At 37.2% G+C, this 18,232-nt stretch overlaps 1 protein-coding gene across 23 annotated transcripts in view; it reads right to left on the bottom strand.

Annotated features, from left to right (window-relative positions):
- LOC111065797 (tropomyosin-2) overlaps positions 1 to 18,232 on the bottom strand; it is a 31,672-nt gene that overhangs the window by 3,066 nt on the left and 10,374 nt on the right. For 7 of the 23 annotated variants that reach the window (XM_022354209.2, XM_022354212.2, XM_022354215.2 and 4 more), the window contains 6 exons: positions 12,156 to 12,289; positions 10,330 to 10,447; positions 6,708 to 6,778; positions 4,989 to 5,064; positions 4,734 to 4,796; positions 2,303 to 2,372 (listed from right to left, as the gene is read on the bottom strand). In XM_022354209.2, coding sequence (XP_022209901.1) covers positions 2,303 to 2,372; positions 4,734 to 4,796; positions 4,989 to 5,064; positions 6,708 to 6,778; positions 10,330 to 10,447; positions 12,156 to 12,289 — 532 coding nt within the window. Of the gene's footprint in view, positions 1 to 265; positions 1,741 to 2,302; positions 2,373 to 4,057; positions 4,121 to 4,733; positions 4,797 to 4,988; positions 5,065 to 5,632; positions 5,704 to 6,707; positions 6,779 to 9,824; positions 10,448 to 11,835; positions 11,954 to 12,155; positions 12,290 to 16,037; positions 16,654 to 18,232 lie in introns of those variants that run through there. The other 16 variants (XM_022354210.2, XM_022354216.2, XM_022354196.2 and 13 more) reach the window with 11 other exon arrangements.

Raw genomic sequence — 18,232 nt, 5'->3', positions numbered from 1 at the left:
CAAGGCACACAGGATCGACAGAGGAGAACACTCAACGATGGACGATGGGCACGACGATTCCTGGGCTGGGTTAGTTCTTCATATATTTTCTTGTAAAATACTTTATTTGTGCAATTGCAGCAGCATGGATTGTATTGTATTTGTATAGTATATATGTATGTATGTATGTATATCGTATGTGTATGTGTATATATGTATGTATGTATATATTAAAATATAAATAATTAATTTATGTAAATTAATGTAAGTAAATCGAATTTGAAAGTGTTTTTATTTTTGTTTATTGCCATCTTTGTGGGGCCCCCATTTATTCCATTCCCAGTTCGTATGTTGGGGATGATATTCAGAAGAATCGGTAGAATTTGTTGAAATTGGTTTGTTTTTTTTTTTTTTTGTTGTTTGTTTTTATTTTTCAAATAAAAGAAAGGCGCTACCGGAAAATCGGCAAACGCAATTGCAATTGGAATGGATGTGCATTTTGTGTGTGTTTTGTCTCGCTTAAAGTTTTGTTTTGTTTTTTGTTGTTAAATTTCCTTTTTTTTTTGTCAAAATAATTTTAATTGTAATTATAGTAGTGTGTGGGTGGGTGTGGTGTGTTTGTGTGTGTTTGTGGTAGGCGTGGCGGCAAACTTAAAAGTAGGCAAATATTACACAACGTTTTGCAAACATTACAAAAATTTGTTTAAATAATGTATAAACACATTAGCATATATATTAATACAGTTAAGCGCTGGCGACAAAAATACAAAGTTTCTTTCCTTTTTTTTCTTTTCTTTTCTTTTTTTAGCATATAGAATGTACTTCACTTTCTTTAAATATAAATAACAGCGTTTTGTTTGTCTCTCTATTTAAAATAAAAATAAAATACACATAAACTAAGAAGAAGGCGGCAATGCATTTTGTTTGTCCAAGTTGTCATCGTAATACACAAACAAAAACAATGTAAAAAAAAGGGCTAGGGTAGGTAGGGTAGCAAAAGCAAGTTTTAAAATAATGGGTAGAAAAACATCTACGTTTATTTCGCTTGTCGAAGTTAACTAAGGGACATAGCGAAGGGGAGGGGGGTTTTATATATATTGCAACAGTGTTGTAAAGGCATCTTGATCAATTTTGATTGGAATGTGTGCACCAATGATGTGTGCACACTGGAACGCTAGCTGCCAGCCACAGCGTCATTTTGGAATCTATACGATTGGAATGCGCCTGCTACTCTACGGGGTAGAATGTCTTGTTTTTTGCTTCTTTCGTAACTGCTTTTTCTTTGAGTTTATGTTAAATATTTAACGCTACGCTATCTTTCTTTTAATATATTTTCGTCATTTTTTCTTTTCTTTCGTTTTTTTTTTTTTTGTTTTTTTTTTTGTTTGCTTAGCGTTTTTTTTTTGTCCAGAGTTCTTCGGAAAGATGGCGTCAACTCTGCAATGGAAGACACTTGGCGTCCTGGTTGCGGTGCGTTGCCTGTCTCAGTGGTGTAGATGTAAATGTGTGTTGTTTTTTTGTTTATTCTTTTCTTCTAGTATTTAAATATGGAAAGCGCCAGTTCTGTGTGTGGTGGTGGTGCTGGTTGTTGGTTGTTGGTGGTGTGTGTGTGTGTGTATATAGTTTTGACGTCAAGAAGGCAGTTTAGTTAATTTACACAAGCAAATTAGATGGTTTTTTACATGTTCTGTATGTCATGTAAAGTGTTCTCCATTTCCTCCTGCAGCAGTTTGTTCTTTCCGCGCTCATTCAGCAAGTCATCTGAGGGCGCACGCATTTTGTTTTTTTTTTTTGTTGGTTGTTGTTGTTGTTATTGTTGTTTGGGGTTTGACGGTACATGCAGGCAGGTTTACAACAGAAATTTGTTTGCAATTTTTAGCGAGCGAGCGAGCGAGCGGGGGGTACAAGCAGCGCAAGTTGTATTGTTTTTTGTTAAGCACAACATTAACAACAAATAATATATGAAAAATAAATATAAAAAAATACAAATAAATTAAGTAATGTTTTTTGGATAAACAGCAACAAAAACAATAATAATAATAATAATATCTCAAGGGATTGTACATAAAAAACACACTAATATTTCACTATAGAACACAATTGATACTGGATGTTGGAATAAGGAAATTAATTTTGTTCTTACTTATAAATAATAATAAAGAACTATTTAATCAATTTCAGTTAACTAATATTATAATCATTGTACTTTAATTTGAAATACTGCTACACAAAATATTGGAAATATTCAGCTATGTAAATTTCCATGGCTAAGTGCTCTCTTAGAGCCTCAGTAATATATGGATAAATTCTTTGACGGACATACCTTCGAGCCTGTCGACTTCCTTCTGCAATTTCTGAACGGAACGTTCAGCGAACTCAGCGCGAGCCTCAGCCTTTAATTTGGGAGGGAGAGGGAAAGGTAAAGTTATACATTAGTAAAAGTTTAAATATTCATTTGGGGAGAAATAGCAACACAAAGTGCCTGCTAGCAGGCATGGGTTAAAAGGAACAGTAAAATGCCCCTTTAATCCATACCTGGCAGATTAATAAAATTCTGTGTGCGAGGGAAATTTCCCCAAGCTGTATCCTTCACAGCGCAACGCAGACAGAATTTACAATTTTTTAAAGCCAAAGAAGCTTCCCAAATATACTACCAAAACCAGCAATAAAAAAACTTACTAAATAAATAAATGTCGATGACAAAATGAACATTAGTCAAGATATAATGATGATCGGGTGAAATTAGTTAAACAATATAATTAATTAAAAGTTAAACAAACATTCAATTAAACATCATTCGATTAACACTTAAAAAATCTCTCATTTTTATTCGACTAAAATTCTTACAACAGTCAACAGTTTGACGCTTTTGTACGAGTACTATTTGGGGGTTTTTTAGACAAAACCTAAATCAGACAAATTAAATATCATTAAGGGAATAATAATGGAATGTTGGTTCAACAATTGATTACTGGTAGAGGAGGCTACGCAGTCACTGCATGAAATAAGTGAAACTGAAAATGCTGTTAAGATTATTTAAATGTCTAGAAGAATGTCTAGAATATCTACGCTCGATCGATTCATCGCTTCACTCAGCGCGACTTACAGTTTCTACATTTAGTTTGAACTGTATGAGCTCCTGTTCGAAATATTTCTGATTGACGCGTGCCTAGACATCGGGAGAAATACAACAAATTATGGTTTATAGTTTATAAAAAATAGATCAATTTCATTTCACGTACATTCTGGGTTTCTGTGTGTGTGTTTTATAGAGATGTGTGTGTGTGTGTATGCATGTTTGTGTTTTTGTGTATTTTTTGGGGTACATAAAATATCTACCGAACTTAGATATCTTTTGGGTTTTTAATAAATTTTGATTTATATTTTATTTGAGTCTACTAATCAGGCAGTAGAAGTGGAAACAGTGTTGGAAAAAAACGTTCTCATTGGTGGAATTACAGTGTTGGCTACTAACCAAGCAGTAGCAGGAAAAAACAGTGTTGCATAACCACGACTAGTGTTGTAAAACATTGACAATTAATCGAGTTGTGAGTGGTTCTATTCATCATCATCAGTTACTACTACTACAACAGGCAGTAGAAAGCTGAAGTATAAGTGCTGGAAAAACACATTTTCCTTTGTTGCACAAAAAGTTGTTTTCAATTTTGAACAAATGTACACACACACGTCTTACGAGATGGTTGACACGATAGAAATACTTGCCCATGGATGTACGCTACATATATCGCATATATACAACGATATTGATCTATAATTTTATAATTTTTCTTCATTATTTTTATTGTCATTTGTTGTATTTTCCCAAAGTGATTTTTTTGGTTTTTGCTTTTGTTTATAAAAAAGAAAATATTAAATGTCGAATTGACGAATATGTACAATAAATTTCAAATTGAGAATAACGATTTGTGCAATTCAATATTTTCTTTTTTTTTTAGTTTTAGTTTTCTTTCAGTTTTAAGCTTAGTCTTACCAGAATTAGTCTAGAGTTAGTCTTAGTTTTAAAGCGTTTTCACCAACACCAGAGATATAATTGATATATTTCGACTCTGCATAATACCTCTTTCAGAGAATGATCCAAGACCTTGATTTGCGTTTCAAAGGTCTCCTCTTTTTGTGTGGCCTGGTGTTCAGTGTTGGTAAGCGTTTTGTTTATTTATTAAAAGCATTTTGTTGTTCAACATAAATTAATAAACAATATTCATGCAAGAACAAATCAGTGGTCAGTGTTGGTAAACATCCAGCAGGTGCGCAAATTAGAATTTTTTTTTTTTTGGCATTTTTGTTTTGTTTTTAGCAGCAACATTTAACAAAAAACATAATATGAAAATAAGAAGTAAAAGAAAATATAAATTAGTAATCAATAAAATATAACTGATTGATCTGTAAGCAAATATATAAAATATATGTATATATATCATGTCGGTAGACATTTTATAAGAATTATTAGTAAGTACAACAACGAAGTGAAAGATTGGAAACTCTGCGTAGTACAAGAGTTCCGTTTGAAGTTCTTTGTTTTTGGGAGGGGGTTGACTGTCTGCTGCACCCCTCCCCATAAACTTTGTATAGTATAAATCAAACAAAAACGAGAAACAACAACAAAAGAGATGTATATATATATAATCGCTGGTTTGGGACACTCGTTTTGATCTCGGATCTGGGAAATCCTCTTTGCTTTTTGGCCACTTTTTGTTGCGAAGGCTTTCTTTCTTCGTTTCTTGTTTGATATCTACCTCCTTTAGACGAGTGTTCAGGGTCTTGATTTGGTTCTTGTATTCTTCCTCACGTTGGTTGGCCTATTTTTTGTTTTTTTTCGTATCGTTTTCGTTGTTGTTTTTGTACATTACGGGAGGAGCATTTTTGAGTATTTCGGGTTGGGGGAAATTCAATATAAATATTGAAGAAACATTGATTTAGAGATTGATTTTCATTAAGTATGTATATTCAAAATAAGTGAATAATTTGGAGACAAAAAGATAGATACTGACCTTCTCCTCAGACACTTCCAGGGACTTCAGGTTGTTGCCAACCACGCGCAGCTCCTCCTCAAGCTCCACAATTTTGCTGTTAGATGGGAGAGAAATGTTTATTAAATATTTGACAAAATAATCAAGTGGGCGAAGAAAGAGAAGAACAACTCATGCAATTGTTAAATATAAAGGTTTTCTTTTTGTGCGCAATTTATGCCTGTGGAAAAGAGAGGTTGACAGCAACACTTCACTCTCAAAAATAATCTTGTGGCTGTCTGACTGGAGGCGATGCTTGCTTGCCACCCGACCACCGATGGATGGCCAAGAGATTCCGCAAGACAAAAAAAAGCGTCAAATCATGTGGCCAAGGTCTGGCAAATATTTTTGTAATCATAACAATTGTTTTTAGACCGGACCGGACCGACATCATCTCCAGACGATTTCACTTTTTTGGCATTTCTGTTTGGTTTTTATTAGTTATTTTTAAACTATGGAAATTATAAATAAATATTTGTCCATCGCTGGCATAGATTGCGCACAAAATAAAACCAAAGAAAAATGTGTAGTATATTTAACGAAATGCAGTTAGTAGACAAAAAAAGTGGACATCAAATAAAGAGGCGCGCAGTGGCTGTGTTGGGGTGTTGGGGCATTGGACAAACCTTTCGCTGAGCTCAACTTTTTCCTCGGAACGCTCCAGATCCTGTTCCATGAGCACAAGTTTTCTTGCAACCTTCAGGCGGCGTAGGTGGGTAGGCGTAGCAGCAGGGCGGTATTCAAGGCAGCGCAGGGGCGTGGCAAGGTGTTAGCACGGGCATTGCATTAATGTACAAACACACAGACAACAACGGCAACAAAGTGTATTTGCATTTGTTTTTGGCATGGGTTAGGGAATGGCAATAGAAAAAATGTTTTCATAGATTAGTCAAGTGTCTGGCTTGGACGTTGGAAATGTTGGTACAAAAATGTGAATACTGTGCAGGATCATTCATGATTCATGATACAAGGAGCAAAGAGGTGCAAATTTCCTCATTCTTTTACTGTGCTGCGTTCTTCAGGTGGGGGATGAGGTGGCGCGTTCTCAGAGTGCTAGCTAGTGCAATCGAGGAAGCTTGAGAGCTTATAAGCCTTGTAATGTATTGGTGAGGGGTGACACTCTCCCAAGGCAACTATCAGCTATGAATAATTACTCTCTGAGAGCGCTCACTTCTTCATATTACTGCTTACGTATTAAGCACTGCTTAAACGAGGCTGCAACTGCTTGGGTGCATTCGTTTCGTGGGCTTTCAGTGCACTCTATAAATTACCCCTTCGAAAGGGAATTAGGGAAATTTGAACCTCTTTGCCTTACTTTGTTGCTCTTTGTGTTTTTTTTTTGTTTTCTTGTGCTTCGTTTTGTTCTAAACTACAAAACATGCTTTTTATTATACACAAAATTAGATGCCAGTGTATAGAATATTCACATTTTTCAACCAAACAATATATAAACATTTATGCAAAAAGCTAGCTAGCTAAAGGAAACAACAATAACAAAATCAAACTTTAAACTGAAAAATGTATAAAGGGAAATATGTACATGTACATATGTATGTATGTATGCAATAAACAGCGCTTTTGAGGTTAGGTTTGCGACAATTTCAACATTGTTTTTTTTTTAATTAATATTAGAAACAGCAAACGATTTTTGTAACATAACGTTTAACGTTTATTTGGTATAAATTTAAGCTTAAAACGTACTTTTCACCCTGTTCGGCACGTTCTTCGGCACGCTCCAAATCGGCTTCAACCATCGCCAATTTACGGGCAACCTTTTCTCATAGACAATTCATTTACAATTCGATTCGATTGATTGATTGAGTGTTGGTTTCGTTTATAATACAAGAAATGTTGTATGGCATATACAGGATACACAGGAGAACATACATATATAGAAAATGTATTAAATTTCATGTTTCGTTTTTTGGTTTTTGGTTTTTTTACACGTATATCTTTTAGTTGAGAAAAACATAAAGCATTAAGATGATATTTTGGTTAAATTCGTTTGCTCTTTGAATGTATGGTAATGTTTTGATGTATCGCCTTATGTTTAATTTAGTAAACAACATCACAAATTGTTTAATTTTATTATTATTTTGTGTTGTGTTTCGTGTGGGTCGCCCTATAAAACTTGTGCTTAACGCGTGTGTGTCTTTTAAGTCATACGATGGTGTATCTGTTTAAATTATAGCTTGATTTTCTATGTATTTTATTGCAAAAAGGAACCAGATTCGATGATATTTATACCATTGTGACTTTGTTGTACATTTCATAGGGATGTTTTGTGGAGTTTTGTATCGCTATTGATTGTGGAAACTATTTGTGGAACATGACCAAAAAAAAGGCCTTCCCAATTTAAGTTTAATCTAATTTTCTGAAAAAATTAACAACGGTTACCCTTTAAATATTTAATAATCTCCCTCTACAACCCTCTTAAAATTTCTCATAATACCTAAATGTTTTGGATATCATCTATCCCTAGAAACATTTCTTTGACAGCTTTTTTCGTTGGATTCGAGCTGTAACCTGTGCCAAAGGAAATTATATTCCTGAATTCAGAATCAAATAATTCATAATATCTACAATCCTAGCCTCTATCAAATCTTTATTCATTCATACCAATTTCCTCAAAAACATCACCCCTACCCCTATCTTCCCATAATCATAACCATGAAAACTCAGTTATTTAGAGGAAATTATAACCAACTGAAGCTCAACATTACAGCAACTTTATTTGGCCAAAAGATGCTTCATTTGAGAAAGGCGGAAATCATTTAACCAAACTTGGGGCTATTTGTTTATGGAACTACCAAAAGCTGACTACAAAAATTAGCCAATTTCCTGCATTGACGTATGCAAATAGTTTGCAGCGGGAAGTGAGAGATCCAGCATGAATGAATGAATCAGAAAAAGTAAATGCAAGGTAACTTAAAGTGTCGTCAGATCTTTAAGCAGAAAAAGATATGATGGGGAGATTGTGGATCGTTGGTCTCATTCCACACACATTTCTGGCCGCTGATTCACTCTTTCGAGTATGTACTTCCCTCCACAGGCAGCGACTCTCTCTCTCTCTCGCCCTCAGAGCGAGGGTCAAGTGGGGACCAGAGCATTACGTTTCGGATTCATCATCGATCGTTTTGGCAACATTTACAGAGGGTTTTTAGCCGCTTATGTCATGGGCCGCACACTTCATGCTGCAGTCGAGTCGAGCACAATGCCCATATTGGGGAGCGGCCTTCTCGTATCAAAAGTTTCAGTTAAACAAACTCTTTCCTTCTCTCTCTCTCTTTGGCCGTTCTTCTTTGCCTTAGTTTTCTGGAGAAAGATAAGGGGAGGCACAAAGGCAAAAAGTGAGGACGTAGACAGGCGAGCTTATCTGCAGGCAATGGCCGTGTATCAGTTAACAATTGGTTTAGTTAATCGATTTCTGACGATTGACGTGCGAAACACGTAAGCAAAAAAAAAAACTCTAAGAGCGTTCTCCTTGAGAATAAAGAAAGTAAACATCCTTATAAGCCAAATAATACCAAAGTATCTGTATCCATGATACAATGATTGTTGATAGTTTGAATGGATCGTCAGAGCAGAAGCTTTTCTGGATTGTTGGGACCCTTCTTCAGGTTTGGAAGATCAACCCAAGGCGATTGTCAGGTCTCCAGAAACATCAGCACATTATTGAAGAATAATCGAAGTTTCTCCTTTTTTAAGATTTAAAGTTTTTTCCTTTGAAATAGAGCCTTAACAATACAAATTTGTATTATGAATATTCGTTGCAATGCATGGATAAAAACCATTATCCTTCTGGATATGTGTCGATTGTATCTTTTAATGCAGTTCTCCGCTTCAGCATAGTCAAGTTGCCCCTTCAGTGAGAACTAGCAGATGGCAGATGGGAACTCTCTTAGTTTTATCCAATTTCCTGAAAAATTATGCATGTTCAGCTCCTCCTGTAAAATCATTTAGTGCTTCAGCACAGCATTGTTCCATAAGCATCATCTTTAATCATTTTATCAATGAAAGCCTCCAAAATAGCTACCTTTGAAATAAATTTCTTTCGCTTCTAATTAAACTGCAGAGATTTCAAACTTCTAACTTCATTTCCTATCCCTACCCAAAAACCTACAGCACACCACCTTTAACTTGCTAAAACATTCCTAAAGAAAATGTACAACAAATCGTAAAAGTTAAAAACATTATCTGCTCCCAGAAAAATCAAAAGTTAGTTGTTTTTTATGCTGCATTTATATATGTATTTTATAATATATATATATATATTTGTATTTGTATATAATTGTTATATAAACTTTAATTTGCAAAAATATTAAATCAAAAATTATTAAATGAATTGTTTTTTTTTTTTGGGTGGTTTTTTGTTGGGTTATTTTTAGAATTATGTAATTGTTGTATATAATTTTGAAATGAAATTAAATAGTCTTTACAATTGTTGCTTTTTGCAATAGAAATATAAATCAAATTACAATTGTTTTTAAATTGAAATAATCATCAAAATATATGCTTTTCAAGCTCCTTTATCTTTTTTTTAGAGTATATATATATATATATATATATATATATCTAGTACAAGGACGAATAACAAAAGTACACTTGGATTCTGTATGGATATCGCTTAACATTTAACATAATTTACAAAATAAAAGACACACACACACATGTGGGGTGGGGCCCTTTCTCCTTCAGGAGGAGGGGATGATATTAGGGGGTTCATTTGTTCATCAAACATCTCATTGGATTGTATGTACATCGACTAATACATCATCATCATCAGCTATACATATATTTATATTGCATATATATTGTGAGGCAACGGGCAGGCGTTGCATGCCTTGGATTCTATAGCTATAGCTGCCCTTCAAGCATCATTCGTTACTACATCATCATCATCATCATCATTGAATCGATTTTAAGCACAAGTTTTACATATCAACACTCGATAGTTGATTCCTGTGCCAAAAATATATTGGTTAGACCCTCTTTAAAGGGTTCCTTTTTTTTGTTTTTGTTTTCTTTAGATCCTTTGGAAAAGGAACCAAAATCAAGTATCATTATTTGGGGGATTGTTGTTGTGTTCATGTTCGTGGCTTGGGCTCGGGTTTGTGGAGGATAAAGTTGAAGTGATCTTCGCTTCACCAACAGCAGCAGATGCAATAGTTCTGGATGCGTTATTGTTGTTGGTGCTATTGTTATTAGCATTGGCATTAGCATTGGTATCGATATTGTTACTGTTACTGTTGTTGTTATCATTATTATTATTATTTTTGCTTATTAATGTAGAAACAGAAGATATATTGGTTTTTAGCTGCACCTCATCGTATTTCTTGTCAGCCTCCTCAGCAAGGAAACGCGCTTCCTTCAGCTGATTCTCGAGAGCGTCCATGCGTTCTTCATCGGCAAGGGCGCGATTCTCAAGAATCTTGCGAGCACTATATGTATGTATTCAAATACATATAGTCCCATCATTGTGTTTGCGGTTACGACGGCGACCAAGCCCATAGAAGACAGTGACCAAGTGGTTAGCGATGATTTAAGTTTTGTTCATTCATTCCGCCATTGGAAGAATCGAAGTTTGTTTTTTTTTTTTTTTTGGTACAGCCCCAAAGGATAGATAGAGAGTGTGAATCGAATCATTCGACGTCATCATCCACATCGTTGCGTGTTCGATAGTGTTGTTGTTAAACGTTAAAGTTGTTGTTGTTGGTTGTTGTAGTTGGTTGTTGTTATGACAAACAGATGGGCACAGTTGTGGTTCACAGATAGACAGATAGAATTGATTTTGTTTGGTTTTAATGAAATTTTTGTTGTTGTCGTGGTTCAGTTATAGTTGTTGTTTGTTTGTTTGTTGTAAAAAGAGAGACAAGAATTTGTTGTTGCCAGTTGAGTTTTAAAGTTTCGGATTTTGTCAATCAAATAATTAACAAATATTTTACAGGGAATTACAGACAGGGGGGGATGGTGTGGAATAGAGGTAGTACACGGAGAAGCTAAAACAATGGTGGAACGCCTTTTTTTTTAAGGAAATTTTCAATGGAATTAGGGGGAAATTGACTTAATTCGTTGTACAAATTACTTGGTGACGTGGGATGGGATTTGGTACAATAAAATAAAATCTCCAAATCAAATCGATTACTCGAGGGAAACATCTTCCACAAATGTGTGGAATGTGTGGAATGTGTGGCTAATGGCACTGCTCCATTGGCAGCTCTAATAACGGATATGGTCTGGACTGGTCTAGATCATCCGCCATTGATCTAGATCAAGAACTTGGAAAGTTGGAAAGTGTTCAACTGTCATAAATCATTGTTTCAGCTTCTCCAAAGACACATGACAAACATTCGGGTAGGGGAACGGGGGGTTTTTTTTTTACAGACATAATTGTTTTAACAGCCATTTGGACTAATAGACTACCATAAGCTTATGTAGGACATGCCTTTGTCCATATTTATAGACGTAAATTTTACAATATTTATACAAAAAAATTAGAAATGTAGATCAGCTATGGAGTGGTGTTTGCCAGTAGTTCCAACGGTGGGTCGACGACGTTTACTAAATGCTGTTTACAAAAAGTTTCTTAAGAATTAACTTAAAGATAAGTACCATCATTATTAAAATGATTATTATTATTATTATTAATTGTTGTTAAAGAGAGCGCAGATATAGACCCAAAACCTGATTAATAAACGCAAAAATGTTGACCCTAAGAGAAACAGAAACCTAACCTCAATGGAAAACCTAATGACCCTAAAGCCCTAACCCGAAAAGAGAGAGTATAGAAAACTCTCCTTCCGTATATAGATGGATATGATGACTATACCTCTTCGTATTTCTTATCGGCTTCTTCTGCAATTAATTTTGCTTGTGCTAATTGGTTCTCCAAGAGAGCCACTTTGTCATCTTCCATATTTGTGCGATTCTCAAGCGCTTTTCGTATCCTAAATTTGTTATCAGAGCAATGCATCATATTATAATCGATATATATGTAGATAGGGTAAATATAACTTGATAACTTTGATATTTTATGCTGTAAACTTATATAAATTATTATAATTATACATCATATATATAGAGGGGGGGTTGGGGGACTTGTATAGGTATAGGAATAGGACATAGATATATGGTAACAAATGTACTAACCGTTCGCTCTCATCGGCGGCCTGAGAGGCTTCCGACAGCTTGGCTGTGGCGGAACCCAGACGCTCCTCCGAGCGTTCCAAGTCTTCTTCGAGCAACTGAATGCGACGGTTCAGAGCAGCAACCTCAGATTCGGCCTATAAGACAATATATATGTTCGTACGAACCCAATATAGCATATACATACAACAAAACATTTATAAACTATAAGCTTAGCAATTAATTTACTTCTTACAATGCTAAACTTAGGAAACTTGATAATAAATACACTATAAAATGGATGCTGGTTTTGGTTCTGCTTTTCTCTGCTTTTGTTTAATAAATACACATAAATTCCTATTCAAATCTTTGCCATCTTTGGTATGGTAAATATCTGCTTTTGTATGTTAAATATCTACAAGAAATACACATAAATTCTATATAAAGAAAAAACTTTGCTATCTTTGGTATTGGTAAATACTGCCTTTGCGCTCTCTTTTACCCCCCCTAAAAGCCCAATCTTTAAATAAGTTTATTTGCTTTAAAAGTCGACCGTAGTTTCCATATTTTGGCTTCCACCTGTAAATAGAAATTCCTTTCTTTCCGTTTTCCGTCTTCCGCCGTCTGCCATGACGTGTTGCTGTTGTTGCCGTGTGTTGCAAGGTCAAACCAAGTGCCGACGCCCTAAAGCAGGCAAACAAAATTTCTTTGGCCAAAAGTAATCGATACCCAGAAGTCAAGCGAAAAGTTCAACAGAACTGAAACCGATATTCAAATACACAAAAGAAGCCAATTCAAGGCATTATTAGCCTAGGGCCCTGACGTCATCCTATGGAAAATATTGATGCGAGTTTTTCCCACAATAAAAGACGATGAGAATTAAATACCCATTAAAGAACGAAAAATATTCGACATTGACAATGCTGCTGCCATATAGAGGAGTTTGATTCGAACTATGAAAAGCGAAAATGTGAGCACACACAATCAAGCACACGCCCAAAAATGGTGAAAAAAAACGTATAAAAAAAGAACATCAAGCAAAAGCAACAAACTTTTGATCAAAAACGGCAAAAGCAATTGGACAAGGCAGTCCAGTCCCCCCAGTCCAGTCCACACATCCATGTCCATGTCCAATGAGACTGATATGGTCGGACATAGATAGAGAGCTACTGATATGTACATGCCGTAATGATGGAATGGCTGAATGACCAATTGACTGATTGGACGACGCTTAGAACCTCTCTCTCTCTCTCTCTGTCTCTCTGCCTGCACGAGTCGTAAAAGTATCGTGTGATTATGAATTGGAACCAACCGTGTTGTGTTGGCTTACGTCATCATCCCAAACAGCGGCAGCATACAAAATACACTCACACACACACACACATGTACGTTAAACGATAAAAAGCATTTCGAATTGGGGGAGCCAGAGCAGGGCAGGCAGAGGCGCGTAGCTTTCCAAACACCGAAAGTCACACAACAAACCGTTGATGAAGCACCGGAGATAGAGGAGAGCGGCCACCGCAGCGACAACGAAAAATGCCAAAAACAACAAAAGCACCACAAACGAAAGAAAGAAAGAAAACATCGAAAAACTACAGTAAAGTACTGACTAAACGAGGCTTTTTGATTGCTTTGCTTGATCATCATTCAGTGGAGGAGATCTTTCCTGGGAACATCTATAATATAGACAGAGCTTAGCTTCAGATGCAAATCAGTTGGCTACCTCGTTTAGCCAGTGCTTAAAAAGCCAACTCCAGTTGGGTTTCGTTTGGTAGCGGGAGTTGTTGGCAGCAGCAATGGGCGCGAAAGAGAAGAGATTGCACCACACAGTTGGAGAAGTTGGGAAGTTGGAGAGAGAGCAAGCTGTTGTGGTCGTCTCGCTCTCCCCCTCTATTTTTGAACTCATTAACAAAATGTATTGAAGATTAAACGCTTTATTAACAGCAACAAAAAGAGAAGTGAAGAAGAATAAGAGGCCAAAGAAAAGCTGGACAAGAACAAGTTTTTGGAGAGCAGTGGCCCCGGCCCCCATTGTTGTGGAATTTATGAAAAATGACCGGCAAAATGCAAAAAAAAAAAATAAAATAAAATAACACAACAAAAACAAAAACAACCGATCTTAACCAAATTCAAAAGCCATGAGCATGCAAAACCAGCTACGAGGCTGAGAAATGGTACAAGCCAATGAATTTTTGACGGCTTAGTCACACACACACACACACACCTTGGAATCGGGGAGTATTCCATTTGTTTTAGTTTTATTTTCATAAATTGCCTTGGCAACGAAATATAAAACAATAAAAATTTAGTGGAGCGCTGCGCAGGGCGTGGTGTGTGTGAGTGTATGTGTGAGAGTGTATTCCATTATGATGATGCATTTTTAATTATGAACTGAAAAAATAACGCCATGAAAATGTAAATCACTAAGAAAAACGGTTAAAGACGATGGACGCTCTCTCAGGCATGAAGTGGTTTTTCGGTGGCGATCGTGAGAGGGTGTGTAGCTTGGCTTGGCTTCTCTCTTGATACCCCCACCCAGCCCATGGCGTCATGTGTTGTAATCTTTAAATTACCGAATACACACACACACACACGCTTGCAGAGGACAAGGGGCAGGGAGCATAGGGAGCACAAATCAAAACCAATTTGTCACAAAAGCGCATTGAAATTATCAACGTTCAATTGCAGGACAGAGGGACACACAAAAGAGGGGAGAAAGGAAGTCTGAGCAAGGAGGGGAACACCAGATGAGAGGGAGGAATGACATTGAAAAGCATTCATTGTATAGAAAACCAACAACAAAAGCAAATTATGTTTTTGTTTTACATTTCAGAGAGGGGAAACCAAACGTCAATCACTCGCTGGCAGCGTGGAAAAGTGGTGAACGAATGGGGAGAAGGCAATTGTATTGGTTTTAAAATCAACCAAAGGTTCCTGGAACACAGTCCTGAGCCGCCAAACAAAAATGACGTCAACATATGCTGTCATTGGCACATTCTCTGTGATTTCATGCACACACACACACACACACAATTATACGGGTGGGGTGTACTGTTCGCCCCAAGGAGCCCTACAGTAATCGCTTTGCGGCATTGCTCTCTCAATTGTCTAATTAGAATCGAATTAAGCACAAAATGAAAAATAGAATTAAAAGAACTCAACCATTTATTGATCATAATTAATCGAATTTAGAACACCGCTAGCTAAACGATGTGGCTGGCTGCCACTTTGCGGCTGCTGCCGTTGCGCTTCTTCAGCTTTGAGCCGGTTTTTATTATTTTTTTTTTTGTCGCTGAGAAAGCAAAAGATTTCTTTTCTCTTCTTTTTTTGCCTTATGTAAATGCGTGTCAGTGTGTGTATGGCGTATGGTGTATGCTAATGTTGCGCTATGTGCCGTGAAGCGAGAGAGATAACGTACAATTTGAAAGGTGAATTCATTCATTTCGTCTCAAAGATAAAAACAGTTAACCCCAAAACTATAGAGAGAGAAGTGACACAATAAGGCACAAGCGGAAGAACAATAGTGGTGGTGCATGGCCACGAACCACCCTGTGCCTCAACTATTTGCCCAAAATGTTGTTCAAAAGAGTAACAAAAGGCAGGGGAAAACAACAACAGAATAAACGGGAGAGGCCAGAACCAAAGTCGCTCTCTGGAACTCATGCGAGCGAGAAGCCCGTCGCGACACTTGCGGTTGTCTCGCTCCCACAAGTACACACACACACAAACACACGTCTCTCTCTCTCTCTGAGAGAGTGTGAAAGAAATGGTTAACTATCTTTTTTCCACAGGTAGGATTTATGCAAAATTTATAAGACAGGTCACGCAGTATTTAAACCATACCAAAGATAGCTAAATTTCCACTAAATTCTGTAGAACTAATAGGGAAATGAAGGTCTGGCTTACTTCTTCGCGTCGAACCACCTCGAGTTGCAAGCGCTTGTGGAACTCCTCGCACTCATCTTTATACTTTTCCATTTCTTCTTTGGTCTGACGCATTTTCTTCTTGAGCACGTCCAGGAGAGTGCCTTGTGGAATGCTGGTCGTCATTTTTGAGTTTGGTTGTGGGTGTTTTTTTTTGGACACTTGGACTTTGCGTTGGCAGGGAAGCCGGGGGCACTGAAGCACACTTGATATTGGCCTTTTTCGCCTTTTACTGTTACAATTTCAACAGTTGCTTTCTGGTGATGGTATGGCAGCACCAAAAATATATAATTTTACAATTTGAAGAACACACACCAGCACACGCACGGAGAATGGAACGACACTCACACACACATACAATGAAGAAAAAACCACCGGTTTTTTTTCCTCTTTCTCTTCGACTGCTTTTTTTTCTCTCGCTTGCGTTGGCTTTCTAGGCAGCGTTTAGCTGGTTTTAGGGACTTTAACTGGCACACAAAGTAGTAGTAGAATAAATAACGAATAAATATTTAATATTTGCTATTGGGTAGCGAAATAAAACACACACAAGTCGACGACACACAAAACAGAGACGACCGACGCGGTTCGAACGACGGATTGGAAATGAACGAACGATGAACAAAAAAGAACTATTCACCGTGAGCGAACTGAACAAGTTCAGCTAAGTCGTTCCGTTGAAACACTTGGCGTTGCGGTGGTGTATGTCTGACAGAGACAACTGGTGTATCGGCGGTCTACCCCTATGCGTGTGACTTTCCAGTCTGTCTGCCTCGCCTAAAACTTTATGCTGGTGTGTGTGCATGTGTGCTCATGAGCGGAGCGACTTTGTGTGTGTTGGTGTGCCGCTGGAAAACCTGTTAAAAGCCGCTAAAATTCTGTCGACATGTTTGTTGTTGTTTGGCATTAATTAGTGAAGAAATATTTAAGATTTTTGTTATTTCTATGCAAATAATATGGACAAAAAAATGCCCAAGTCAAATCCAATCTCCATTTAGGCTGGAAATGAGTAATCAGGTAGTTCTCTCCAGGTGCATACATACAGCACTTGTACAGACATACAAGACAGCTGCGTGTGTGTGCATTTGCCAACGCAACGCCCCTGCCTTTTCCCCAAGCTAATTGTACTGTATAATACAAAACTACAATGCCGGTGCTTTATCAGGCTTATCAGCACGCAAGCAAACAACGTAAGCGTGAGAGGCGATTTGACTAGACAACGTAATGACTAATCGGGCAAGTTTACTTTCAACTCACTTTCCAGCGATTGTCCCCCCCACACACGATATCGATATCATATCGGGAGTTTTGAATTTGAAAAAGTTCTATGCCCCCGAGGGTTCTCCCACCTGTTGCTGTGTCATTTAATTTGTACATATTCTCGAACTCTCATCCCTATTCGGCGATGGCGTAATTGTTGATAATGCTAACAATGAGCGGCTGTCCATTTTTAGCCAGGCGGCATTGAAAAGAAATTAAAAGTAAATGCCGCAGTCGCATCGAAGGTCGTTCGCTATGGGAACACGTACATAGCCCGTATCAACATTTAATAATTAATTTGTACACCAAATTGGCAAGTCGGGCTTTGTACAGAGAGCATTTGCGCTATGCTTTGGCCATAGATGGTAATGTTTTCCTTTTAGTGATATTTGTAGTAGAAGCATGTAAGCGGCCATTTATGGGGTTGGGGCCAAGACCACATAGAGTATGGTTATAGAACCCGAGCCCGAAACACCCCACCCACCCCGTATTGGCGGGGGAGTAGCACTCATATTTGTACCATTTTAGAGGGCTTCCCTACAGAGAGATAGAGTGTGAGAGAGGGAGTGTGTGGTGTGGGAGTGCGCAACAGGTACCGTTCGAAATTTTTGAGCAATTGCGTAACTAATTAAACAATTGCCTGCAATTAAGCAAACATGTTTGCTTTGCTGTATCAAAATGGTTGAAATATTTTTTATGCTCTCAGTCTACGGGTGGTACATGAACATAGGGGAAATGCAAATGAAATGCTGACGAGCGTCGACCATCGGAATGGCAAGAAAAAGGTGAAAGAAATGGCCATAAGTACATGCAAAGTGGGTCAAGATTTGCATGTGTGTATGAGAAGAAACCGCAGAAAGAGGCCTCCCCAGCCAAGCCAAGCAAAATCATTTCCTAGGGGACCTCTATTTATAATCAAT

This window comes from Drosophila obscura, unplaced genomic scaffold (genome assembly GCF_018151105.1).
Source record: "Drosophila obscura isolate BZ-5 IFL unplaced genomic scaffold, ASM1815110v1 contig_4, whole genome shotgun sequence".
In the NCBI taxonomy this organism is placed as follows: domain Eukaryota; kingdom Metazoa; phylum Arthropoda; class Insecta; order Diptera; family Drosophilidae; genus Drosophila; species Drosophila obscura.
Note: the sequence above shows the minus strand (reverse complement) of the source record. Positions and strands in the feature narration are given on the sequence as shown.